The sequence below is a fragment of the Eriocheir sinensis genome, chromosome 42 (assembly GCF_024679095.1).
Source record: "Eriocheir sinensis breed Jianghai 21 chromosome 42, ASM2467909v1, whole genome shotgun sequence".
NCBI lineage: Eukaryota > Metazoa > Arthropoda > Malacostraca > Decapoda > Varunidae > Eriocheir > Eriocheir sinensis.
The window spans coordinates 1,843,033-1,870,899 of record NC_066550.1 but is presented as its reverse complement, the minus strand read 5'-3'; the positions used below and the strand labels follow the sequence as shown (position 1 = coordinate 1,870,899).

At 44.5% G+C, this 27,867-nt stretch overlaps 2 protein-coding genes and 1 long non-coding RNA gene across 15 annotated transcripts in view; 1 reads left to right on the top strand and 2 right to left on the bottom strand.

Annotated features, from left to right (window-relative positions):
* Positions 1-27,867, top strand: part of LOC127009808 (uncharacterized) — a 110,124-nt gene that overhangs the window by 18,495 nt on the left and 63,762 nt on the right. For 3 of the 10 annotated variants that reach the window (XM_050883178.1, XM_050883181.1, XM_050883182.1), the window contains exons 3-7: positions 1,803-1,882; positions 2,883-3,008; positions 3,787-3,944; positions 4,961-5,101; positions 5,274-5,392. In XM_050883178.1, coding sequence (XP_050739135.1) covers positions 1,803-1,882; positions 2,883-3,008; positions 3,787-3,944; positions 4,961-5,101; positions 5,274-5,322 — 554 coding nt within the window. In that variant the 3' untranslated portion in view covers positions 5,323-5,392. Of the gene's footprint in view, positions 1-1,802; positions 1,883-2,882; positions 3,009-3,786; positions 3,945-4,960; positions 5,102-5,273; positions 5,426-7,371; positions 7,387-7,519; positions 7,535-7,797; positions 7,960-8,415; positions 8,565-11,224; positions 12,186-12,337; positions 12,480-27,867 lie in introns of those variants that run through there. The other 7 variants (XM_050883175.1, XM_050883173.1, XM_050883172.1 and 4 more) reach the window with 7 other exon arrangements.
* On the bottom strand, positions 13,863-15,911 carry LOC127009817 (uncharacterized). Of its 4 annotated transcripts, none has more exons than XR_007762414.1 (3): positions 15,816-15,911; positions 14,951-15,098; positions 13,863-14,804 (listed from the first exon to the last, which is right to left on the bottom strand). It is a non-coding gene; the product is annotated as an uncharacterized LOC127009817 (long non-coding RNA). The 4 variants fall into 4 exon arrangements; XR_007762411.1 differs by lacking the exon at positions 15,816-15,911 and adding an exon at positions 15,383-15,577; XR_007762413.1 differs by lacking the exon at positions 15,816-15,911 and adding an exon at positions 15,238-15,330.
* LOC127009804 (uncharacterized) overlaps positions 24,020-27,867 on the bottom strand; it is a 165,967-nt gene continuing 162,119 nt past the window's right edge. The window contains exons 4-9 of the mRNA XM_050883165.1: positions 27,576-27,794; positions 26,528-26,866; positions 26,396-26,461; positions 25,994-26,131; positions 25,493-25,918; positions 24,020-25,429 (exon numbers count right to left, since the gene is read on the bottom strand). The gene's annotated coding sequence lies outside the window, so the exon portion shown is untranslated. The remainder of the gene's footprint in view (positions 25,430-25,492; positions 25,919-25,993; positions 26,132-26,395; positions 26,462-26,527; positions 26,867-27,575; positions 27,795-27,867) is intronic.

Sequence of the window (27,867 nt, the reverse complement as noted above, 5' to 3'; positions counted from 1 at the left end):
TATACTATGAGAGGGCTTCAGGAAAGGTTTATGGAGCAGAGGAGGAGATTGTATCATGTTTTTGTAGATCTAGAGAAGGCATTTGACAGAGTACCAAGGGAAATTCTAAGATGGGCATTGAGAAGGCAAAGAGTACCAGAAAGATTGGTCGAATCGGTGATGGGACTATGTGAAGGTAGAAAATAGAGGATGAAAACAGTGGTGGGAACATCAGATGAGCTCAAAATTGGAGTGGGGGTTCACCATGGATCTGCCCTTAGCCCGCTCTTGTTTATAACAGTAATGGAGGAGGCAACAAGGGAAGCAAGGAGAGGCACCATGGGAGCTGCTGTCTGCAGATGACTTGGTAGTAAATGCAGAGACGGCAGAAGAAGTGAAAGAAAAGTTTAATAAATGGAAGGAAGGAATGGAGGAGAGAGGTTTGAAAATTACTATGTAAAAAAAAGTAGGCTACATGGTGACTGGAAAAGAAGCAAGAGAAAAGATTAAATGAGGGAAATATCCATGTGGATGCTGTGGGAAGGAGGAGGTGTTAATTCTGTCTTGTGCACATGTTGCAGGCAGTGGTGCCACCTTAGATGCTCAGGCCTCAGAAATGTAAGGAGAGCAGAATTTTACATGCCCAGCTTGTGTAAGGAGACAGCAAGGCCAAGAAACTGAGAGGGATGAACTAGAGGTGAATGGAGGAAAGCCAGATGAGGTAGAACATTTCTGTTGTTTGGGAGATGTTCTGGACTGTGAGGCAGGAGTGGAGAGGACAGTGAGAGCGAGAGTGGCGGCAGCGTGGTTAAAGTGGAGGGAGGTGGCTGGTCTACTTGTGAATCACAGCATCCCCTTAAAGAGCAGAGCAGGGGTGTGCCAAGCGTGTATTAGATCAGTGATGTTGTATGGAGCAGAAACATGGGCGCTAACTCTAAAATTGATGGAGGTATTGAGAGCAAGTGATTGCAGAATGCTGAGGTATATGGCGGGGATCAGGTGGCAAGACAGGGTGTCCAGTGCAGATGTAGCTAACAGATGTGGAGTAGAGGACCTGGAAACAGTGCTCAGAAGGGAAAGACTCTGATGGTTTGGACATGTAAAGAGAGCAGGTGAGGATACAGTGTTGGGAGTTGTGGAGAATTTAGAGGTAGAAGGAAGGAGGCCAGTTGGTAGACCTAGGAAAACGTGGAGAAGGTGTATACAGGAAGACTTGGCATTGCTGGGATTGGATGAGCATCAAGCAGAAGACAGAGTAGAATGGAGGAGAGCCATAAAGCGTCCAACCGCTCAGGAAGAGTGAAAACGGACATTAAACGAAATGATGATGATTTTATAGTATCCTTGTGTATGTGTACCTATAGAAGGAAATATTTGCAGGACTGAATTAAAGCTTTACTTCTTTATACATGCTCTGACTTGTTTAACTTTGGTCTAATTTTTGCTTTAACTATTCATCTTGATATTAAGTTTCAGTAAGATAACCTGACTCGTACATGCATGCATTCTAGTATAATATAATATTCAGGCTAAGCTTTTATTTCTGGAAGACCATATTTTTTCTTATTTCTTCCACAATAAACAAATTTAAGTAAGCTGGTGGTGTGCAAGATTTTTTGAGATTAATTTTCAAGTTTTAATTTTTCAAAGTCTTTACATTTTTCTCTTATTCCTTACACATAAAAGAAAGTAAAGGAAGTATTTAAGGTCATCTAACATCAACAAAATATCCAATTGAGTTCAAGATGAGTTGGTTATGGTGTAAGGTCACTTGAGGTCATCTAAGGTCATGTAAGGGTAACCGATCCTTTGTGTCCCAACAGGGGAGATCAGCATCCATTGGTGTGGGTTCTGCTCCGAGGACTTCCTGGGCCCGAGGGAGTGCAAGGAACATATAAGTAAGGTGAGGCTCTTCTCTCGCTCCATTCCTCTCCTCCCATCTCTTCTCACTTTCCTTCTTGCTCCTTTTATCAGTTCCTCCCTTCCCACCTTTTCCTCTAATATCCACTTCCATCCACTGTTCCCATTTATCTCTGTTCTCTTATGTCCCTCCATGCCTCTGCCTTTCCTTCCATCTTCATTCCTGTCTCCGTTTATCACCTCCTCCTTCCCTCAGTCTTGTGTCACTATTTCCCATTCATCTTAGTTAGGTCACCTCTTTCCTTTCATCCTTCCACACTACAAAAAAGGGAAATTTATCGCTGACATTTAGGCTTCATTCAATTTTATATGAAGTAATTTCCTCCAGTGGGCAGTGTTTTTGTTTAGCCTTATTTATGTCGCCTTGAGCTGCCTCCCTTCCTGTAACAAAGAAATATAAAACTGACCTTCTGCTCCACCCCCCATATTGATCCCTCTTCTTCTCCCTCCCATTATTCTCCTTCATGCCCCTTTTGTTCCTCTTCCTCCCTCACATTCTGCTCCTCCCCCCATATTGATCCCCTCTTCTTCTCCCTCCCATTATTCTCCTTCATGCCCCTTTTGTTCCTCTTCCTCCCTCACATTCTGCTCCACCCCCCATATTGATCCCCTCTTCTTCTCCCTCCCATTATTCTCCTTCATGCCCCTTTTGTTCCTCTTCCTCCCTCACATTCTGCTCCACCCCCCAGATTGAGCCCCGCATCTTCTCCCTCCCATTATTCTCCTTCATGCCCCTTGTGTTCCTCTTCCTCCCTCACATTCTGCTCCACCCCCCATATTGATCCCCTCGTCTTCTCCCTCCCATTATTCTCCTTCATGCCCCTTTTGTTCCTCTTCCTCCCTCACATTCTGCTCCACCCCCCCTATTGGTCCCCTCTTCTTCTCCCTCCCATTATTCTCCTTCATGCCCCTTTTGTTCCTCTTCCTCCCTCACATTTTGCTCCACCCCTCATTTTATTTCCCTTCGCCCCTTCACCCTACAGGAGCACCCCAGCAGGAAGCCGCGGGGGGGTGGTCTGGGGCAGCACACCCCCCGGGGCAGCCAGGTGAAGTACCCGCCCCAGCCCGGCACACTCATGGGCCACAGGAAGGCACGCTCACCTGGCCAGGTCAGTGTCGTTAGTGTGTGCCTTACCTGCTCTTGTGTCTGTGTGGAGTTTGTTTTTACTTTTAACTATTTTCAGTGTTTCCTTTTCACTTTATGGCACTGCTCTCTCCCTCTCTTACTCTTCACCCATCTTACTCATAAAAGTCCTCTTGTGTCCACTGCCCTCTTCATTTTTTCCCTCCTCTTCATGCCCTTTCTCCATCCCTTCTTTCCTTCTCTTCTTTTGTGCCTCCTTCTTCTGTCATCTCCAAATTCTTGTGCGTCCTTTTTCTGTCATCTTTCTTGTGTGTCTGTCTATAAGTGCAGCTCAGTCCTCTGTTTCTCCTGCCATTCAGTCGCCTTCATTCCGGCCCTGTTTCTCTGTTGTTATAAGACCCCTTTGTTTATCGAGCTATTTAAATCCCAGGGTTGTGCCTTACTGTTAATGTCTTCCCCTTTCCATGCTCTTTTGTTTCTTATCCTTCCTTCGTTCCTTCCTTCCTTCCTTCCTTCCGTCCTTCTCTTTGGCCTCCTTATCCTCATCCTTGAATTCTCTCCTTAGATCATTCCAGTCCTCTCATTTTATCTATTCTCCTTGTATCCTCCCTCCCTCCCTTGCTTTCCCTTCACTTCCCTCGACTTCATTTTTTAGTCCTTATTCATTTTTTCTTACCTTCCTGTTCCTAGCTATGCACACTTTCCTATCAAATCTTTATGAAAAATGCCCACACTACACTTTGTTCTATGTCATCCCTATATTCTTCTGCTCACCTTGCTTTCCCTTCATTGCCCACTCACAGGAAGAGACTACAGGTCCAGGTGGAGGTGGAGGAGAGGAGGGGGAGGAGGTGGAGGGCAAGAGGAAGGTGAGGACTCCGAGGGCTCTGCAGGAACAGTTTTGGCTGCAGAAACAACGGCCAAAACCTGTGTGTTCCGTGGAGGTGGAGAAGAAGCACAAGTAGGTCCCTTAGGGGTGTGGGAAGGGGCTGAGTAGGAGTGTTAGTAGTAGCAGTAGTAGTAGTAGTAGTAGTAGTAGTAGTAGTGTTGGTAGAGGAAGTAACAGTAGTATTGAGATTAGAGAAAGGAGGAAAGATGTGAAAAGTTTCCTCAGCACCTCTTAACCCATTCCAGTATTTCACCCACTTAGTGTAGAATTTATCACCCCATTTAATCCTTGCTAGTAGTAGTAGTAGTAGTAGTAGTAGTAGTAATGGTTGTAGTTGCAGTAATAGTCGTAACTTTACCTTTACTTCCCTTTTAATCCCTGTTTCTGGTTCCCTTCCTTTCCTTACTATTCAACCTCTCTCATTCCCCTTGTTTTACCTTTCCCTTACCAATGATCTCGGGTACCTCAGAATACTCCTTAAATATTGTTTGTTTTACCTTTACTGTTTCTTTCATTTCTTGTTTGTTGTTCCTTGTTTCTGGTTCCCTTCCTTACTTACTGTGCAGCCTCCCTCATTCCCCCTTATTTACCTTTCCCTTACAAACAGTCTCGGGTACCTCAGAATACTCCTTAAATATTGTTTGTTTTACCTTTACTGTTTCTTTCATTTCTTGTTTGTTGTTCCTTGTTTCTGGTTCCCTTCCTTACTTACTGTGCAGCCTCCCTCATTCCCCCTTATTTACCTTTCCCTTACAAACAGTCTCGGGTACCTCACACCACCCGTTATAGGTAATAGTAACTCAACCTTTACTTTACCTTTAATTCTTGTTTCTGGTTCCCTATCTTATCTTGCTGTTTAGTCTCTCATTCTCCCTCTTTATCTTTCCCTCACAAATAATCTCAGGTAACTCAAACCACTCCTTCCTTATATAGAATAATAGCAACTTTACTTCTTGCTTCTTGTTTGTTTTTTTCTTGCTTCTAATTCTTCTTCTTTCCCTACTGTTCAGTCTCTTTTGTTCCCCCTATTTATCTTTCCCTTTTAACAATCCCAGGTAACTCAGACCACTCGTTTCCTCCCCCACCAGGAGTTCTCTGTCCACCTGCAAGTACTACAAGTTTTCCTCGGAGGCCAATCTGAGGCCCATAGGGAGTGCCACGGAGGCGGGGGCGGGAAGGGCGGCGAGAGGGGCTTCTCCTGCTCCCAGTGTGGCTTCAGGTGTGATAAGGTAAGGAGGTGAAGGTGAATTTGTCTTGGAGTATCGTGAAAGAGAAATGTCTTGAAAAATATAATGTGACTAATTCTTAACCCTTTGTAACTTGGGATTGATGCTTTTTATTTTTGTTTTGTTTCATGACCCGTTTTGTGACGCGTAATGAACCTGTGTGTGTGTGTTGCAGTGGTCGGTGGGTCAGCTTCACCTCTGCAAGGATCACGCGCTGGACATGACCTCCTGAGCTGCGGGATCTGCCACACCTACAAGACGTGCACCCAGCAGCGCCTCCTCGTCCACCAGAAGGTACACTCCGACGTCAGGGAGCACATTTGTACGGTGCGTAAATGTTTGTCTGTGTGTTGGCCCAGTGTCTGTCCTCTACTTATTCTTTCTCATGCATTGATTCTGTCTATTACTTAGGTTGGTGTTCTCAGATGCTTCCTTCCACCCCTCACATCAACTAATTCACAAAGACTGAAAAGGAGAGTAGTAGTAGTAGTAGTAGAGAGTGTTTTCTTTGGTTCACGGTACAGAGCAAACTACCACCAGGGTCATAAAACTACCCCTGGAAATCACACCCTCACATCAACTAATTCACAAAGACTGAAAAGGAGAGTAGTAGTAGTAGTAGTAGTAGAGAGTGTTTTCTTTGGTTCACGGTACAGAGCAAACTACCACCAGGGTCATAAAACTACCCCTGGAAATCACACCCTCACATCAACTAATTCACAAAGACTGAAAAGGAGAGTAGTAGTAGTAGTAGTAGTAGTAGAGAGTGTTTTCTTTGGTTCACGGTACAGAGCAAACTACCACCAGGGTCATAAAACTACCCCTGGAAATCACACCCTCACATCAACTAATTCACAAAGACTGAAAAGGAGAGTAGTAGTAGTAGTAGTAGAGAGTGTTTTCTTAGGTTCACGGTACAGAGCAAACTACCACCAGGGTCATAAAACTACCCCTGGAAATGCCCAAAACTCCCATGACAGCCTTGCCAGATACGTGTGCTCGGGCGCTGAAGTGTTTGAGAATGTGACCCTTGTTCTCTTTCTGGGAGTAGCAGTTTTGTATTTTTTTATATATATTCTCTACTTATTCTCTATTGATTCTTTTTAGGGGAAGCTGTAGTTTGTGGGTGTGTCTTTTCCATTTTATTTACCTGTTCTCTGTCAATTTTGGACGGTGAGGCAGTGGTCTGGTGTGGGCTATTTTGTGATGTAATTTTCTATCTTTTTGGGGGTGGGGGTGAGGCGGTGGTCTTGTGTGGGCTATTTTGTGATGTAACTTTCTATCTTTTTGGGGGTGGGGGTGAGGCAGTGGTCTGGTGTGGGCTATTTTGTGATGTAATTTTCTATCTTTTTGGGGGTGGGGGTGAGGCAGTGGTCTTGTGTGGACAATTTTGTGATGTAATTTTCTATCTTTTTGGGGGTGGGGGCTATTTTGTGATGTAATTTTCTATCTTTTTGGGGGGTGGGGTTGAGGCAGTGGTCTTGTGTGGTCTTTTTGGGGGTGGGGTGAGGCAGTGGTCTTGTGTGGTCTTTTTGGGGGTGGGGTGAGGCAGTGGTCTTGTGTGGTCTTTTTGGGGGTGGGGGTGAGGCAGTGGTCTTGTGTGGTCTTTTTGGGGGTCGGGGTGAGGCAGTGGTCTTGTGTGGTCTTTTTGGGGGTGGGGTTGAGGCAGTGGTCTTGTGTGGTCTTTTTGGGGGTGGGGTGAGGCCTTGGTCTTGTGTTGTCTTTTTGGGGGTGGGGGTGAGGCAGTGGTCTGGTGTGGTCTTTTTGGGGGTGGGGGTGAGGCAGTGGTCTTGTGTGGTCTTTTTGGGGGTGGGGTTGAGGCAGTGGTCTTGTGTGGTCTTTTTGGGGGGTGGGGGTGAGGCAGTGGTCTTTTGTAGTCTTTTTGGGGGGTGGGGGTGAGGCTGTGGTCTTGTGTGGTCTTTTTGGGGGTGGGGTTGAGGCAGTGGTCTTGTGTGGTCTTTTTGGGGGGTGGGGTTGAGGCAGTGGTCGTGTGGGTTTACAAAAATAAAAAAAATGTGTGGTAGCTACAGTAAGTCTAGTTTGGTCTTTTTTCCCTACCTCCGCCCTGCACTGATATCTTTAGGCCTCCTCACCTATTTCTGTCACCTCTTTGTGTGCCTGTGTGTTTACCTGCTTGTTGTATAAAGTAGTGTGTCTTGTTTGGTCTTTTCCCCCAAACTACCCTCCACTAATACCTCTCTCAGCCTCCTCACCTATTTCTGTTCCCTTATACCTATTAAGTCTCATCTAACACACTTATCGCTGCCCCTTAGACCTGTGGCAAGGGGCTCAAAGTAGTGTGTCTTGTTTGGTCTCTTCCCCTAACTCTACTTTCCACTAATACCTCTTAGGCTCCTAACGTAATTCTATCCTTTCATGTAAGTTCTAATCCCATCTAACACCTTCACCACTCCCTCTTAGACCTGTGGCAAGGGGCTCAAAGTAGTGTGTCTTGTTTGGTCTCTTTCCCCAAGCTCTGCTCTCCACCAATACCTCTCTCGGCCTCCTCACTTCTTCTTACGTTCTCTCCCCTTCTGTAAGTATTCCTGTGTATTTACTTAGCCAAAATATGTCATCTTTAGCCTCTTTTCCCCAACTCAACTCCCCTTCCCCTCAACCAATACCTCTCAGGCTCCTAACTTAATTCTATCCTTTTATATAAGTTCTGATCCCATCCAACACCTTCACCGCTCCCTCAGACCTGTGGCAAGGGGTTCAAGCAGTCGGCGCAGCTCCTGAACCACCAGGGCGCGCACATCACCGACCCCAAGGACATGCCTGCCTGGGCCGACAAAGCGTTCTGCGAGGAGTGCCAGAAGTGGTTCAGGGACAGGAAATCGTTTCAGAAGCACAACACTCTGGTTTGTAGCCATGTATTTTTTGTTATTATGTATGTATTATGTATGCTGGAAAAGATACTGAACCATCTAATTCCAAACTTGACTCCGTGGCCACTTTCTGGGTTTTGTCCCCCTGTTTTTTTCCACTTTTCTTCTCCTGCTGTCTTTTGTTTTTCATTTCTATGTTAGCTCATCAAGGGACTGTGTTTGGCTCTGCATCATTTCATGCCCTTTCATCTTACTCAAGAAACAAGTTTTATCCTGAATTAAAGTTTGTTTATTCAGCCCAGAACTTCACTGCTTAAACTTCCTCTGTTCAACCCATAACTTCACTGCCAAAGTACATTATGACACCTGGAAGAAGCTTTGGAGGAGGAGGGGAGGGAGGAATGATTTGGCAGGGAAGGGGGCTGGCCACCATGCCTTGACTGTAAAAACAAAGCCAGGATGTTTTCTTGACGGCTGTTCTTCTTACAGGGACCGTGGGCGCGTCACCAGAGGCAGCCACTCACCCCAGAGGACAAGGAGCCATGGGGTGCGGCACAATTGGCAAGCCGTGAACTGACAGACACTGGACAGCACCCTGGCAGAACGTGTACAGAACAGGAGTCTGGAGGCAGTGCAGGGTGAGTCTCAGCCTGGTGACGATCCTTGTCCTGATATAGCCAGCATCTCTCCCCCCTCCACACATGTCCACACCTTCTCCAGCATCCTGATATACCCAGCATCTCTCCCCCCTCCACACATGTCCACACCATCTCCAGCATCCTGATATAGCCAGCATCTCTCCCCCCTCCACACATGTCCACACCATCTCCAGCATCCTGATATACCCTGCATCTCTCCCCCCTCCACACATGTCCACACCATCTCCAGCATCCTGATATACCCAGCATCTCTCCCCCCCACACCTGTACACACCATCTCGAGAATCCTGATATACCCAGCATCTCTCCCCCTCCACACAGGTCCACACCATCTCCAGCATCCTGATATAGCCAGCATCTCTCCCCCCTCCACACATGTCCACACCATCTCCAGCATCCTGATATACCCAGCATCTCCCCCCTCCACACATGTCCACACCATCTCCAGCATCCTGATATACCCAGCATCTCTCCCCCTCCACACATGTCCACACCATCTCCAGCATCCTGATATACCCAGCATCTCTCCCCCCTCCACACATGTCCACACCATCTCCAGCATCCTGATATACCCAGCATCTGTCCCCCCTCCACATGTCCATACCATCTCCAGCATCCTGATATACCCAGCATCTCTCCCCTCCACACATGTCCACACCATCTCCAGCATCCTGATATACCCAGCATCTCTCCCTCCAGACATGTCCACACGATCTCCAGCATCCTGATATACCCAGCATCTCTCCCCTCCACACATGTCCACACCATCTCCAGCATCCTGATATACCCAGCATCTCCCCTCCACACCTGGCCACACCATCTCCATCATCCTGATATACCCAGCAGCTCTCCCCACCACACAATTCCACACCATCTCCAGCATCCTGATATACCCAGCATCTCTCCCCTCCACACATGTCCACACCATCTCCAGCATCCTGATATACCCAGCATCTCTCCCCCCAACACACATGTCCACACCAAATACAGCATCCTGATCTACCCAGCATCTCTCCCCTCCACACATGTCCACACCATCTCCAGCATCCTGATATACCCAGCATCTCTCCCCAACCACACATGTCCACACCATCTCCAGCATCCTGATAAACCCAGCATCTCTCCCTCCTCCACATGTCCACACCATCTCCAGCATCCTGATATACCCAGCATCTCTCCCCTCCACACATGTCCACACCATCTCCAGCATCCTGATATACCCAGCATCTCTCCCCCTCCACACATGTCCACACCATCTCCAGCATCCTGATATACCCAGCATCTCTCTCCCCTCCACACATGTCCACACCATCTCCAGCATCCTGATATACCCAGCATCTCTCCCCTCCACACATGTCCACACCATCTCCAGCATCCTGATATACCCAGCATCTCTCCCCCTCCACACCATCTCCAGCATCCTGATATACCCAGCATCTCTCCCCTCTCCACACCATCTCCATCAGCCTGATATAACCAGCATCTCTCCCCCTCCACACATGTCCACACCATCTCCAGCATCCTGATATACCCAGAATCTCTCCCCTCCACACATGTCCACACCATCTCCAGCATCCTGATATACCCAGCATCTCTCCCCCCTCCACACATGTCCACACCATCTCCAGTATCCTGATATACCCAGCATCTCTCCCCCTCCACATGTCCACACCATCTCCAGCATCCTGATATTCCCAGCATCTCTCCCCTCCACACATGTCCACACCATCTCCAGCATCCTGATATACCCAGCATCTCCCCCCGCCCCACAGGGCCACACCATCTCCAGCATCCTGATATACCCAGCATCTCTCCCCCCTCCACACATGTCCACACCATCTCCAGCATCCTGATACAGCCAGCATCTCTCCCCCTCCACATGTCCACACCATCTCCAGCATCCTGATATAGCCAGCATCTCCCCCCTCCACACATGTCCACACCATCTCCAGCATCCTGATATACCCAGCATCTCTTCCCCCTCACACATGTCCACACCATCTCCAGCATCCTGATATACCCAGCATCTCTCCCCCTCCACACATGTCCACACCATCTCCAGCATCCTGATATAGCCAGCATCTCTCCCCCTCCACACATGTCCACACCATCTCCAGCATCCTGATATACCCAGCATCTCCCCCCTCCACACATGTCCACACCATCTCCAGCATCCTGATATACCCAGCATCTCTCCCCCCTTCACACCGTCTCCAGCATCCTGATATAGCCAGCATCTCCCTCCCCTCCACACATGTCCACACCATCTCCAGCATCCTGATATACCCAGCATCTCTCCCCCCTCCACACCATCTCCACCATCCTGATATAGCCAGCATCTCCTCCCTCCCTCCATGTCCACACCATCTCCAGCATCCATGACCTTAACATACCCATCATCTTCACTCATCCACAAGTCAAAACCATCTCACCTTCTCCTCATATACCCTGCCTCTCTCTCCTCCACACATGTCCACACCATCCCCAGCACTTCAAACTTCACCTACATCTTAGAGATCAATGTTGAAATTATACACATTTTTGTACTTCAATGGCATGTTTGTTGATTTTATACAGACGTTAATGGCTGCAGTATTGTACAGTATAGAACATGTTGCTAACAAGTCCCTTGTCGGCAGATCCTGGGAGGGGACGGAAGGAGGGAAAAAGGAAGGAAGGAAGGAAGGAAGGAGGGAAGAAGGAAGGAAGGAAGGAAGGAAGGGACACACCTCAACTTACAGGACTCAGATCATCAAGGTTCACAGTCCACCAGGAGTAGCCCAGAGAGGGAGTCCAGTCTACCACGGGACAGTCCACTCGTCAAGGTCCAGCCAGGTCTATTGTTGACAGTCTGGGAACGGGAGGAAGGAAGGAAAAGGAAGGACAGAAGGAAGGAACACACACACTCATATTCTTAACTTCTGTCTTTCTTACTGATGCGATATTTCTTCTCCTCCTCCTCTTCTCCACAATGTGTTGAGTAGGTGGGTGTTGATACAATTGCTTTTCTCTCTCTCTCTCAATCCATCTATTTTTCTCTATTATTTCCCTTCTTTATCTTACTTTCTCCCTCTTCCTCTCATCATTACATTTTCTCTTCTTTATCATACTTTCTCCTCCTCTGTTCATAATCTCTCTCTCTCTCTCTCCCCTGTTATCTCATTCTCCTCTGTCTCTCTTCATTCTTAATTTTTATTTGTCATTTTCTCCCTCTCTCTCCTTCTTTTCCTTCTCTCTCTCTCTCTCTCTCTCTCTCTCTCTCTCTCTCTCTCTCTCCTCATCACTTCTAGGTAAACTTCTTTTTATTTAAATAGGGGAAGTTAGACACAAACTAAACAATTATTTTTTATTATTAACAAAAAACAGACACACCAGCACTGAGGAAGGTCATATATGTGGCTGGGGAAGGAGGGGTGGGGGGGCAGAGGTCCTTGTATGTGGCTGGGGGGGCTATGTGGGGTATGTCAAGATCCAGTGGGGTTGAATCCAGTGGGTCCTGTGGCTGTGGTGAGGTGGGTATATATATATATATATATATATATATATATATATATATATATATATATATATATATATATATATATATATATATATATATATATATATATCTATATATATATATATATATGTTTTCATATGTTCCTGTGGGTGTGTGTGTGTGTGTGTGTGTGTGTGTGTGTGTGTGTGTGTGTGTGTTCTTCTTCTGCTCCTCTTCTTCCTCCCCCTCCTCCGCCGCCGCCGCTGCCCCACAGCTGCAGGCCGGGCGGAGGCTGAGCTGCGGCCCCACGATGGACGAGGTGTTTGCGGCCACCAAGACAAAGTGTTCGCTGAGCCCCGCCCGCAGCACACACCCGCCTGCACATCCAGCTGCCGCCCCCTCAGGACACGCCCCCGCCCCCACCTCCGTCACCGAGACCCCCGCAGCCTCACCCAGCTATGGGGGGAGGAGAAGAGGAGGTGTTAGTTGGGGTGTGACAGTGTGTTGATGGTGAATAAATAGGGAGGAGGGAAGAAAAAGAAGAAGTTAGGGATTGTGTGTTTTATTCCATAGTGAAAAGAAGGAAAATGGATAAATGGTTTGTAAAAATTGTGCTTTAGAGAAAAAAAGATATGGAGAAGGAGTTGATTAAATTTACACATCTTTGATTCTATATTGTTTGCAGTGAATAAAAGATGAGGAAAAGGAGGAGGATAACAATAGCAAACACACAAAATGCCAACTACAAAGATGTATAACTAAATAAACAACACAAGAATAACAAAAATGTGCGATAATAATGCAATGAAAACTGAAGAGAGATGGAACATTGCGCTCTTGAGAATAAACACAAATCTATACAAACATTCTACACACACAAAAAAAGAAAAATAGAAAGAAAAATAAAACCAAAACATTCTTACCTTTTCCCGATGAAGGAGGAGGAGATCTTGGAGACAGTGACCTGGTGGAGGTGATGATGACCATGATGATGAGGGGGAGGAGGAGATCTTGGAGACAGTGACCTGGTGGAGGTGATGATGACCATGATGATGAGGGGGAGGAGGAGATCTTGGAGACAGTGACCTGGTGGAGGTGATGATGAGGGGGAGGAGGAGATCTTGGAGACAGTGACCTGGTGGAGGTGATGATGACCATGATGATGAGGGGGAGGAGGAGATCTTGGAGACAGTGACCTGGTGGAGGTGATGATGACCATGATGATGAGGGGGAGGAGGAGATCTTGGAGACAGTGACCTGGTGGAGGTGATGATGACCATGATGATGAGGGGGAGGAGGAGATCTTGGAGACAGCGCCGCCCCCCGTCACCCACACACCCGCGGCCTCCACCAGGCGGCTCAGCACCGACTCGCTGCCCTGACGGAAGGAATTGCTTACTGCTTGACACACACACAAAAAATAAAAATAAAAATAAATAAATAAATAAATAAAAACATAGATAAATAAATAAATAAATAAATAAAAAAATAAATAAATAATTAAATAAATAAATAATTGATGTGTATTATTCTAGTGTCTATTTTTTTGTTTACTTTTCTTTTTTTTTCCTGGTCTTTGTTCTTTTCTTCCACTCTCAAATCACACTCTTCCTTCTCTTCCCTTATTCTTACTTTGTTTTTTCCTTTTTTTCTCTTGTTTTCTCTCCTTTTACCCTTTTCTTTGTAATTTCCTTCTCCTTAGACGTCCCATTGGCTATTTCCTTCCTTCCTTCCTTTACTCCTTCTTTTCCTCTCTCTCTCTCTCTCTCTCTCTCTCTCTCTCTCTCTCTCCTGCTTGGTGTTTTCTCTTCCTTGCTTCTGCTGTACATTTTCAGCTCCTAAGCCACCTCTACTTTCCTCTCTCTTCTCCTCTAAATCATCTTCCTGTGCATCCATTCCTTGTTCATTGTTTCCTTCATCTTTTCTTTAAGCATTCTCCTCCTCCTCTCTCTCTTCCCCCAAACAACTCTCCTATAATTTCTTTTCACACTCCCTTTCCTCACATTACTCTTGTAGCTTGTCTCCCTCCTCCTCCACCTCCCTCTGTTCTTATATATTTCCTTCCCTCTCCCTTCCCCTTAAAGGATTTCCTCTTCTATGTTCCCTCTATCTCCATAAACGCTTCCCTTCCTCCCTCACTCTTTCTTAATCACTCTTCCTTCACCTCATCTGCTTCCTCTTCTTTCTTTTGCCTTTCTTACTCTTTGCCTCCTTCTCCCTCCCTTCCCTTCTTCCCTCTCCTTTCCTATCCTCTTCCTTATTCATTCTCCTTTCCTCTTCCTTTTCAGCCACTGCCTTTTCACATATTCTCACCAACCTTTTGCATCTTTCCCTTCACTCCCTCTCCCCCTCTCCTCCCCCTCCCCCTCACCACCTGGCGCCTCCAGCGTGGCACCCTGGCACTCACGGCCCGCACCTCCACCGGCCACCACCCCGGCCTGGCCCTGCGCCTCGTCACTTCCTTCCTTTACTGTAAAAAACTCACACCTGTAACAAGGACAAAGGGTCACTCTCCCCCTCCTCTGTGTGCCATTCCCTGCCTCAGCATATTCACTGTTGCTCTACAATGTTCCTTCCCTTCTCTCTCCACCATCATCTCCTCCCTTATATTCATGCCCGGGAAAGTTTGAAAGGTTCACTCTCTCTCCCTCCTCTGTGTGCCACTCCCTAGCCACTTTACTATCTCCCTTCCCTTCTCCCTCCCCCATCACCGCCTTCCTTAACCTCCCTTATGCTCATACCTGGGAAAGATTTAAAGCGTCACTCTCCCTCCTATGTTCCCAAGCCAGGCAGACTCACTATGTATTACTTGACACTCTCCTTTCTTCCTCCCCTCCCCTTCCCCCTCCCTGCCTCTCCCTTCCTTTATACACCCTTATGCTCATACCTGGGAAAGATTTAAAGCGTCACTCTCCCTCCTATGTTCCCAAGCCAGGCAGACTCACTACGTATTACTTGACACTCTCCTTTTCTTCCTCCCCCTCCCCCTCCCCCTCCCTGCCTCTCCCTTCCTTTATACACCCTTATGCTCATACCTGGGAAAGATTTAAAGCGTCACTCTCCCTCCTATGTTCCCAAGCCAGGCAGACTCACTATGCATTACATGACACTCTCCTTCTCTACCTCCCCCTCCCCCTCCCCTCTCCCTTCCTTTATACACCCTTATGCTCATACCTGGGAAAGATTTAAAGCGTCACTCTCCCTCCTATGTTCCCAAGCCAGGCAGACTCACTACGTATTACTTGACACTCTCCTTTTCTTCCTCCCCTCCCCTCCCCTCCCTGCCTCTCCCTTCCTTTATACACCCTTATGCTCATACCTGGGAAAGATTTAAAGCGTCACTCTCCCTCCTATGTTCCCAAGCCAGGCAGACTCACTACGTATTACTTGACACTCTCCTTTTCTTCCTCCCCCTCCCCCTCCCTGCCTCTCCCTTCCTTTATACACCCTTATGCTCATACCTGGGAAAGATTTAAAGCGTCACTCTCCCTCCTATGTTCCCAAGCCAGGCAGACTCACTACATTACTTGACACTCTCCTTTCTTCCTCCCCTTCCCCTCCCCTCCCTGCCTCTACCTTCCTTTATCCACCCTTAGGCTCATACCTGGGAAAGATTTAACGCGTCACTCTCCTCCTATGTTCCCAAGCCAGGCAGACTCACTACGTATTACTTGACACTCTCCTTTTCTTCCTCCCCCTCCCCCTCCCCCCTCCCTGCCTCTCCCTTCCTTTATACACCCTTATGCTCATACCTGGGAAAGATTTAAAGCGTCACTCTCCCTCCTATGTTCCCAAGCCAGGCAGACTCACTACGTATTACTTGACACTCTCCTTTTCTTCCTCCCCCTTCCCCTCCCCCCTCCCTGCCTCTCCCTTCTAGTCCAGTAAATCTAGCATAAAATTGTGCCCAACCTAAAACAAATTGCAATAGATTGTTTCTCACTTCTGAGTGACTTGACTAGTCCTCAGGTACATCATACTAAAAATCCCCATGAATCCATGTGGTGGAAGGGGGTCAACGGCGGCCATTTTGGAATTTTCTTAAAAGTCATATATCTGGTAAAATAATAGTTTTATCAGGAAACACAACTCAATAAAAATTGTTCAGAATTGATTGTTTTATAGCAATGGCAGGTTATTTTACAAAGATAAATAAATATATAGGAAAAAAATAATAAAATATTAAATTTTGATTGCTGATTTTATTTTCAAAGACATATTCCTCAGAACTAGTGGCATCCATGACAAAATGCATCGAAGTAAAAATTGTAGAACAAACTTTCCTCTTTTGAAATATATATACAAGTTTATGCATATTTTAAAAATTGACAAAGTTATGAGGGAAAATATACAGAAAGCCAAGATTGTTGCTTGCTTCTTACTGGTGCATCCCAGTCAGCTGATCGCCTGACTCGCTCAGTACAGAGCATGAAGAATGTGGAAGGTGGCAACACGTGATATTCCCATATCATCACTTTTCTTGTAAGTATGTTGCTACCTACGTCATTAATGGCTTTTATAATATTACAAGTGCTAAGTTAACATACTGGCAAAGTGATGATATTATTATTATTATTATTATTAGTAGTAGTAGTAGTAGTAGTAGTAGTAGCAGTTGTAGTAGTATTGTTGCTGTTGTTTTGTTGTTGCTGCTGCTGTTGTAAGTAGTAGTAGTAGTAGTAGTAGTAGTAGTAGTAGTAGTAGTAGAGCACAGAAAATGTTAAAAGAATTAATGACAAATATTAGGTTAGTCTAATAAATTTACAGTGTAGCCTATTGTATACAGGTTGTGACACGAGTTTTGCAAATACTTTTAGAGGTGAAAGCACGTGTTATTTTAAGTTGGAGATGCTCTATGATCATATGCTATTAATTTTGAACACCATAGCTTAGGAGAGTTATAGTTATTATTATTATTATTATTATTATTATTATTATTATTATTATTATTATTATTATTATTATTATTATTATTATTATTATTATTATTATTATTATTATTATTATTATTATTATTATTATTTTATTACTATCATTATTATTATTATTATTAGTAGTAGTAGTAATGTTGTTGTTTTGCTGTTGCTGCTGCTGTTGTAAGTAGTAGTAGTAGTAGTAGTAGTAGTAGTAGCTACTAGTAGCAAAGCAAGCTCTAGGTCCTGATGTATGTAACAACATACTTTTCATTCATGCCATACTTGGGTGTGATTCAGTTTCAAGAGTTCATGGCATTGGCAAGGGAGCTGCATTGAAAAAAATAAAAAGCAGACATTTTCTTGAGCAGGCTGCAATATTTTGTAGGGACGGTGATTTCAAGAAAGAAGCACTCATAGAAGCAGGTGAAAAGGCTTTGGTATGTCTATACAATGGTAATAAGAAAGAAAATCTTGACATCCTGCGTTATAAACGTTTCCGAGAAAAGGTTTCAAGTAGTTCAAGATTAGTTGAGGCAAAGAGTCTTCCACCAACATCAGCAGCATCAAAATTTCACAGTTTGCGTGTATGGTATCAGATTCAAGTATGGAAAGATAAAGGTAGAGAACACAATCCAGAGGAATGGGGATGGTTAATTGAAAATGGCCAATTAATGCCTGTGAAGACTGACCGACCACCTGCACCAGAAAAATTATTGCTAGTCAGCAAATGCAACTGTAGATCTGGATGCAACACCCAAAGATGCAGTTGCAAGAAACACAATATTGAGTGTTCCTCTCTCTGTGGCCATTGCAAAGGGCTAACCTGTTCAAACTCCCCTGTGCCAGATTTTGTTCTTGATGAGGATGATGAATACCCTGAATATTAATTGTGTAAGTATACCCTGCAGGAAAGTTTCATGAATATCAAATGAGTGGATCAATAAGAAATTACTGTATTAGGAATTAAATTATAATACTTGTAAAAAAAAACATGTTATGTTTCTTTTTACGATTTGGTTATTGAAAGGAAAACAAAAAACATTCTATAGCTGGACACTATCTATTACTAAGTATTTAGAAACCTCTTGTAATATGTTTTAAGGTTTAACTGGAGGTACTATATATGTTTTTTTATTATTTATTGGTGGCTTTCTGTCTATTGTATCTCATATCTTTGTTAATGTTCAAAATATGGATAAATTTGAATATTTCAAAAGAGGAAAGCTTGTTCTGCAACTTATATTTTGATGCGTTTTGTCATACATGCCCCTAGTTCTGCAGAAAAAGTCTTTGAAAATTAGCACATTTATTCAATTTCAATAGTTTATTATTTTTTCATATGGGTTTAGGAGAACAGACAACATTAATAATAAATTACTACATCAGAAATTAAGTTTCATTATTTGTAAGATGAAAAAAAAACTTTTTTGTGCAATTTGGTTTCTGAAATGAAGGGAAAAAAACCTTTTCATAGCATGACACTAATTATTACTAAGTGTTGAGAAACATTATAATGTAATAAATTTTAAGGTTTGACTGGAGGTATTTATTATTATTTTTTTAAGGATGGCTTTTTGTATATTTTCCCTCATAACTTTGTCAATTTTTAAAATATGCATAAACTTGTATATATATTTCAAAAGAGGAAAGTTTGTTCTACAATTTTTACTTCGATGCATTTTGTCATGGATGCCACTAGTTCTGAGGAATATGTCTTTGAAAATAAAATCAGCAATCAAAATTTAATATTTTATTATTTTTTCCTATATATTTATTTATCTTTGTAAAATAACCTGCCATTGCTATAAAACAATCAATTCTGAACGATTTTTATTGAGTTGTGTTTCCTGATAAAACTATTATTTTACCAGATATATGACTTTTAAGAAAATTCCAAAATGGCCGCCGTTGACCCCCTTCCACCACATGGATTCATGGGGATTTTTAGTATGATGTACCTGAGGACTAGTCAAGTCACTCAGAAGTGAGAAACAATCTATTGCAATTTGTTTTAGGTTGAACCCTAGATTTACTGGATTATTCCCTTCCCTCCAATCTACTTCTTCCTTTCCCTCCTGTTTCTCCCTTCCTTTCCCTCCTGTCCATCCCTTCCCTTCCCTCCTCCTTACCTCCCTCCCTGACCCTGACTCATCCCTGTCTATCCCTTCCTTTCCCTCCTGTCTCTCCCTTCCCTTCCCTTTCCTTCTCTCCAATCTCCTTCTTCCTTTCCCTCCTGTCTCTCCCTTCCCTTCCCTTTCCTTCTCTCCAATCTCCTTCTTCCTTTCCCTCCTGTCTCTCCCTTCCCTTCCCTTTCCTTCTCTCCAATCTCCTTCTTCCTTTCCCTCCTATCTATCCTTCCTTTTCCTCCTACATGTCCCTTTCCTTTCCTCTTGCCTCAACCCCCCTTCCCCCCGCCTCACCTCCCCTCCTGCATGGTGGCCCCCATGGTGAGGCACCCTGTCCAGGGTGATGGCGGGGTAGCGCACCTCATCAGGCGTAGCGTTTGGAGTCCCAGTCGTCAGGGTCCCGGGACACACGTACACCCAGCCCAGGGGAACCAAGGGAGGCCGGGGACAGCCTGGGGGAGGGGAGAGGAATCAGTGTTGGGTAATTACACACACACACACACACACACACACACACACACACACACACACACACACACACACACACACACGACACACACACCGAACACCGAAGGAACAACACGTCGGCCGCTCCGCTCCTGCCCCGCTCCCTGTGCCGCGATCAGCTGATCGCCTATCGTTGTTGTGTTTACATGGGGCCTGGAAGGCATGTAAGTGTTGGTTCCCGTCTCCAATAAGTGAATTCCGGAATGATGAGCAGAGAGGAGGAGCAGTTAACGTGGTCAACACCGTTACGAGGTGCAGAAGGAAGGTACGGAAGCAGTGATGAAGAAACTGAACAAAATAGGGCATTCTCTGGCTTCGCCAGCCGGGAGACAACTATTTACAAACGAATGTTAATGCTGGAAAGAAAACTGGACAAGTGGATCGGAATGATAAAAAACAGAGAGATGGAGGAATCCCAGAATAGGGAATTCCATAGAGACCTTAAAGCTAGGGTTCGGGGATTGGAGGAACGGGAGAAGCAACTGATCAAAGAGAATGAAGAGTTGAAGGGAAAAGTGGCAGAATATGAAAAGTCGATGAAAGATGGACTGGGAGAGGTTATAAAGGAAAATGAAAGTTTAAAGAAATTAGTCACCCAGGAGGAGAAAAGAGTCAGGGAGGAGGTATTGGGTGAAATGAAGACCTGGAAAGTGGAGAGTGAGAAAGCAAACGTGAATCTTAGAGAGGTAATCCAGCAACAAATGAAAGAAGATAAGGAAGATGTAGAAAAGGAAGTGGTTAAGGTAATAAAGAAAAATGAAGAACTAGTCAGGGAAGTTGCAGACAAGAAGAAGAGTGTGATAGTATTTGGCTTGAAGGAAAAGACGATCACATATAAGCTCAAAAGAGATAAAGAGGAATTGAAATCAATTAAGGACCTACTAAAAAATTTAAATGATGACGAGCAACAAAGTATTGAGGAAGAGGTGGAGGAAATCCACAGGATGGGTCCTTACACAGAAGGAAAGACCAGGCCAATAAAAATAAAGTTAAGATCACAGAAGGCGGCTGAGGATATTTTGTACAGAACAACTAAATTAAAGGAAACAGAAGATTGCAAGGATATATACATAAAGAAAAATAGAAATGAAGAAGAAAGAAGGAAATGGAACGAACTACTAGCAGAGGCGAAGGAGAAGAATAATGAAAAATCTGTGGAAGAAAAGGAGATATTTTTTTGGAGAATAGTAGGGGACCGAGTCAGAAAGTGGTACACAAGAGAGAGGATAAAGAAGAACGAAAGTTAGAAAAGATAGATAAGAGTAAATGTTTAAGAGTGATGTATACAAATGTAGATGGATTAATAACTAGTAAATTGGAACTGCAAGATTTCATAAAGGAGAAAGAACCAATGATCGTATGCTTAACGGAAACCAAACTGAACGAAGCTATTAAATTAGAGATAAATAAAAACTATGATATATGGAGGAAAGATAGAATGGGCAAAGGGGGAGGTGGAGTGATGATAATGACAAAAAAGGAATTAACAGTGAAAGTGGTAGAATACGGTGAAGGTAAAGCTGAAATTGCGAAAGTAAATGTGGAAACCAAAAACAAGGAAAGGTTGACAATTATAACCACATATGTACCACCCAGAACAAACTCATGGTGTAAGGAAGAGCACGACACTGTGATCAATGACACTATACGGAGTTTAAGCAAAATGCTAAAGGAAGACAAAAAAGTTATGCTAGTTGGTGACTTCAATTGTAAAGAGATTGACTGGGAGACATTCGAGAGTAATAGTGGAGATAACGCATGGGGAGATAGATTCCTAAGATTGATGATGGAGAATCTTATGATACAAAGAGTGAATGAACATACAAGATATAGAAGTGACGATGAACCGGCAAGACTGGACCTAGTACTAACAAAAGGAATATACATCAAGGATGAACTAAGGTATGGATGTCCACTGGGCAAGAGTGATCATGTAACCATAGAGATTGATACAGAAGTGGAGGTTACTAAAGAGGATGAATCCTACAAATCAAACAGGCTAAACTATATTAAGACAGACATGGAAAACCTTCGGAAGTTTTACAAGAAAGTGGAATGGGATGAGTTACTGAGAAAAAATAAAGTACAAGAAAAGTATGATATCTTTATGGAAGCCTATAACACTGGTGTCAAAAAATATGTACCCGTATATAGACCTAAAGGTAAGGGTAGGAAGGACTGGTTTAATGCCAAATGTGCAAACGCGAAAGAAAAAAGGGACAAAGCATGGAAAAGACTAAAAAGAAGGAAGAATCAAAGAAACAAAGAAGACTTCAGAATGGCGAGAAATGAATATGTGAAAATAAGGAAAGAAGAAGAAAAGGGATATGAGAAGGATATTGTGGAAAAATGCAAAGAACAGCCCATGTTGTTTTATAGATTTATAAATGGGAAGACTAAACCGAAAGAAACAATAGAAAGACTGAGAGACGGGAATGTGGAAGTCAATGACCATAAAGGTATGGCAGAGTTATTAAATAGAAAATTCCAGCAAGTCTTTACCAAAGAAACAATCTTTATTGCGCCACAAGAGAATAAAATAGAAGTTCATATGGAAGAGATTATGGTAAACAAAGAAGAGATCCATAAATTACTGGGAGAACTAGAAGAGGGAAAAGCAGTAGGACCGGATGGAGTTTCTGGGTATATTTTAAAAAAATGAAGAGATGAATTAATTGTTCCAATATACGACATCATTAGATGCTCAGTAGCAACAGGTACGGTGCCCAATGAGTGGAGAAGGGCTGAAGTGGTCCCCATATATAAAAGTGGAAGGAAAGATGAACCTTCAAACAACAGACCCATATCCCTGACAAGTGTTTTGTGCAAAATATGTGAGAAAATAATAAAGAAGCAGTGGACTAAATTTCTAGAAGAGCATAAGTTAATTACCAGCAAACAATATGGATTTCAAAAGGGCCGATCATGTGTTACAAACTTACTCAGTTTTTACTCAAGAGTGACAGACAGAACTCAGGAAAGGGATGGATGGGTTGATTGTATTTATCTAGATTTGAAAAAGGCCTTTGACAAAGTTCCACATACAAGACTATTATGGAAACTGGAAAATAAAGGAGGATTGAAAGGAAATATGAAAAAAATGGATGGCAAGCTACCTAATGGGAAGGGAGATGAGAACTGTGGTCAAGGACATAAAATCAGAATGGAGAAATGTAGAAAGCGGAGTACCACAGGGTTCAGTATTAGCACCGATAATCTTCCTGGTATATGTAAATGACATGGCTGAAGGAGTTAATAGCTACATAAACCTGTTTGCTGACGACGCTAAATTACAAAAACATATAAGAAACAAAGAAGATTGTGAAATATTGCAAGAAGACCTATACAAAATTTGGAAATGGAGTATGGATTGGGAGATGGAATTTAATGTGAAAAATGTCATGTTATGGAAATGGGTAAAAGTGAAACAAGACCAATCTGGATATACAAAATGGGAAATGGTGAAACATTAAAAAAGTGCATGAAGAGCGCCACATGGGAGTAGTGATGAGGGATGATAATCAACCAGAGAGTCATATAAATCGGATCTTTAGAGACACATATAACTTGGTGAGAAATATTGGAGTAGCATTTAGCTACATGGACAAGGACATGATGAGAAGGCTAATCACTACCATGATTAGACCAAAATTAGAATATGCAGAGGTAGTGTGGTCCCCCCATAAGAAGAAGCATATAAAGAAACTAGAAAGAATACAGAGGATGGCATCAAAAATGGTCCCAGAGTTGGAGGGATTAATATACGAGGAAAGATTAAAGGAAATGAACTTAACAACACTGGAACAAAGAAGAGAAAGGGGAGACCTAATCCAAATTTATAAATTATTAAACAAAATAGATGAAGTAGATAATGAAGAACTGCTACTAACAGAAGGAAACATAAGCAGAAATACAAGAGGACACAGTAAAAAATTGAGAAAGGGGAGATGCTTGAGAGACAACAAGAAGTATAGCTTCCGCAAAGAAATGTAGAGGTTTGGAACAGTCTGAGCGAGGATATAGTATCAGCGAGGAGTGTGCAAAGCTTTAAAGATAAGTTGGATAAATGCAGACACGGAGACGGGACCACACGAGCATAATGCCCAGGCCCTGTAAAACTACAACTAGGTAAATACAACTAGGTGAATACACACACACACACACCAGGCCCATAATTTTGGCAGATTTTGGGGGGTCTAGAGTCTAGTCTGGAGTGTATTACATCACAAGAACGTTGCTTAGAACTCACACAGTATGAAGACAGAGCACAAGAACCACGGAAACAACGGGAACAAGCAAACAGCAGGGCGGTGGTGCAGGTGTTGGCCGCAGCAGGTGACCAGGTGTTGGCCGTGAGGTGCCAGAAACGCTGCAGTCCGTGTTGTACTGAGCAAGGACACGGCAAGACTTTGTATCAAGTATATTTATGTAATGCACAAAACATGTTACAAGGATGCCCCAAGAAACTATCACATTACATCCAGTATTTATGTAATGCACAAAACATGTTACAAGGATGCCCCAAGAAACTATCACATTACATCCAGTATTTATGTAATGCACAAAACATGTTACAAGGATGTCCCAAGAAACTATTACATTACATCCAGTATTTATGTAATGCACAAAACATGTTACAAGGATGCCCCAAGAAACTAACACATTACATCCAGTATTTATGTAATGCACAAAACATGTTACAAGGATGCCCCAAGAAACTATCACATTACATCCAGTATTTATGTAAAGCACAAAACATGTTACAAGGATGTCCCAAGAAACTATCACATTACATCCAGTATTTATGTAATGCACAAAACATGTTACAAGGATGCCCCAAGAAACTAACACATTACATCCAGTATTTATGTAATGCACAAAACATGTTACAAGGATGCCCCAAGAAACTAACACATTACATCCAGTATTTATGTAATGCACAAAACATGTTACAAGGATGCCCCAAGAAACTATCACATTACATCCAGTATTTATGTAATGCACAAAACATCACGCAGAGTATCGCCCCGGATGTTACAAGAATGCAGTGAAAAATAAGAGATTATATCAAGTGTTCATGTAATGCACATAATACGGATGTTACAAAAATGCAGCGAGAAATTGAAACATTATATATCAACGAGTGTTTATGTAATGCACAAAATATCACCCTGGATGTTACAGGAATGCAGCAAGAAATAAGAGATTATATTATCAAGTGTTTATGTAATGCACAAAATATCACCCTGGATGTTACAGGAATGCAGCAAGAAATAAGAGATTATATTATCAAGTGTTTATGTAATGCACAAAATATCACCCTGGATGTTACAGGAATGCAGCAAGAAATAAGAGATTATATTATCAAGTGTTTATGTAATGCACAAAATATCACCCTGGATGTTACAGGAATGCAGCAAGAAATAAGAGATTATATTATCAAGTGTTTATGTAATGCACAAAATATCACCCTGGATGTTACAGGAATGCAGCAAGAAATAAGAGATTATATTATCAAGTGTTTATGTAATGCACAAAATATCACCCTGGATGTTACAGGAATGCAGCAAGAAATAAGAGATTATATTATCAAGTGTTTATGTAATGCACAAATCATCACCCTGGATGTTACAGGAATGCAGCAAGAAATAAGAGATTATATTATCAAGTGTTTATGTAATGCACAAATCATCACCCTGGATGTTACAGGAATGCAGCAAGAAATAAGAGATTATATTATCAAGTGTTCATGTAATGCACAAATCATCACCCTGGACGTTACAAAAAATAAAGAACCACCACAGTCACCTCCATAACCTTGCTGTGGTGGTGGTGGTGGCCATTACCCTCACAACACCATGCCACAGTCACCTCCATAACCTTGCTGTGGTGGTGGTGGTGGTGGTGGTGTCCATTACCCTCACAACACCACGCCACAGTCACCTCCATAACCTTGCTGTGGTGGTGGTGGTGGTGGTGGTGTCCATTACCCTCACAACACCACACCACAGTCACCTCCATAACCTTGCTGTGGTGGTGGTGGTGGTGGTGGCCATTACCCTCACAACACCACACCACAGTCACCTCCATAACCTTGCTGTGGTGGTGGTGGTGGTGGTGGTGGTGTCCATTACCCTCACATCACCACACCACAGTCACCTCCATAACCTTGCTGTGGTGGTGGTGGTGGTGGTGGTGTCCATTACCCTCACAACACCACACCACAGTCACCTCCATAACCTTGCTGTGGTGGTGGTGGTGGTGGCCATTACCCTCACAACACCACACCACAGTCACCTCCATAACCTTGCTGTGGTGGTGGTGGTGGTGGTGGTTGTGGCCATTACCCTCACAACACCACACCACAGTCACCTCCATAACCTTGCTGTGGTGGTGGTGGTGGTGGCCATTACCCTCACAACACCACACCACAGTCACCTCCATAACCTTGCTGTGGTGGTGGTGGTGGTGGTGGTGGCCATTACCCTCACAACACCACACCACAGTCACCTCCATAACCTTGCTGTGGTGGTGGTGGTGGTGGTGGCCATTACCCTCAAAACACCACACCACAGTCACCTCCATAACCTTGCTGTGGTGGTGGTGGTGGTGGTGGCCATTATCCTCACAACACCACGCCACAGTCACCTCCATAACCTTGCTGTGGTGGTGGTGGTGGTGGCCATTATCCTCACAACACCACGCCACAGTCACCTCCATAACCTTGCTGTGGTGGTGGTGGCCATTACCCTCACAACACCACACCACAGTCACCTCCATAACCTTGCTGTGGTGGTGGTGGTGGTGGCCATTACCCTCACAACACCACACCACAGTCACCTCCATAACCTTGCTGTGGTGGTGGTGGTGGTGGCCATTATCCTCACAACACCACGCCACAGTCACCTCCATAACCTTGCTGTGGTGGTGGTGGTGGCCATTACCCTCACAACACCACACCACAGTCACCTCCATAACCTTGCTGTGGTGGTGGTGGTGGTGGTGGCCATTACCCTCACAACACCACACCACAGTCACCTCCATAACCTTGCTGTGGTGGTGGTGGTGGTGGCCATTACCCTCACAACACCACACCACAGTCACCTCCATAACCTTGCTGTGGTGGTGGTGGTGGTGGTGGTGGCCATTACCCTCACAACACCACACCACAGTCACCTCCATAACCTTGCTGTGGTGGTGGTGGTGGTGGTGGCCATTACCCTCACAACACCACACCACAGTCACCTCCATAACCTTGCTGTGGTGGTGGTGGTGGTGGCCATTATCCTCACAACACCACGCCACAGTCACCTCCATAACCTTGCTGTGGTGGTGGTGGTGGTGGTGGCCATAATCATCACAACACCACGACACAGTCACCTCCATAACCTTGCTGTGGTGGTGGTGGTGGTGGCCATTAACCTCACAACACCACGCCACAGTCACCTCCATAACCTTGCTGTGGTGGTGGTGGTGGTGGTGGTGGCCACACCTCACAACACCACACCACAGTCACCTCCATAACCTTACTGTGGTGGTGGTGGTGGTGGTGGTGGTGGAGGCCATTACCCTCACAACACCACACCACAGTCACCTCCATAACCTTGCTGTGGTGGTGGTGGTGGTGGTGGTGGAGGCCATTACCCTCACAACACCACACCACAGTCACCTCCATAACCTTGCCGTGGTGGTGGTGGTGGTGGTGGTGGAGGCCATTACCCTCACAACACCACACCACAGTCACCTCCATAACCTTGCTGTGGTGGTGGTGGTGGTGGTGGAGGCCATTACCCTCACAACACCACACCACAGTCACCTCCATAACCTTGCTGTGGTGGTGGTGGTGGTGGTGGTGGGCATTACACCCAACACACCACACCACAGTCACCTCCATAACCTTGCTGTGGTGGTGGTGGTGGAGGCCATTACCCTCACAACACCACACCACAGTCACCTCCATAACCTTGCTGTGGTGGTGGTGGTGGTGGTGGTGGTGGCCATTACCCTCACAACACCACACCACAGTCACCTCCATAACCTTGCTGTGGTGGTGGTGGTGGTGGTGGTGGCCATTACCCTCACAACACCACACCACAGTCACCTCCATAACCTTGCTGTGGTGGTGGTGGTGGTGGTGGTGGCCATTACCCTCACAACACCACGCCACAGTCACCTCCATAACCTTGCCGTGGTGGTGGTGGTGGTGGTGGTGGCCATTACCCTCACAACACCACACCACAGTCACCTCCATAACC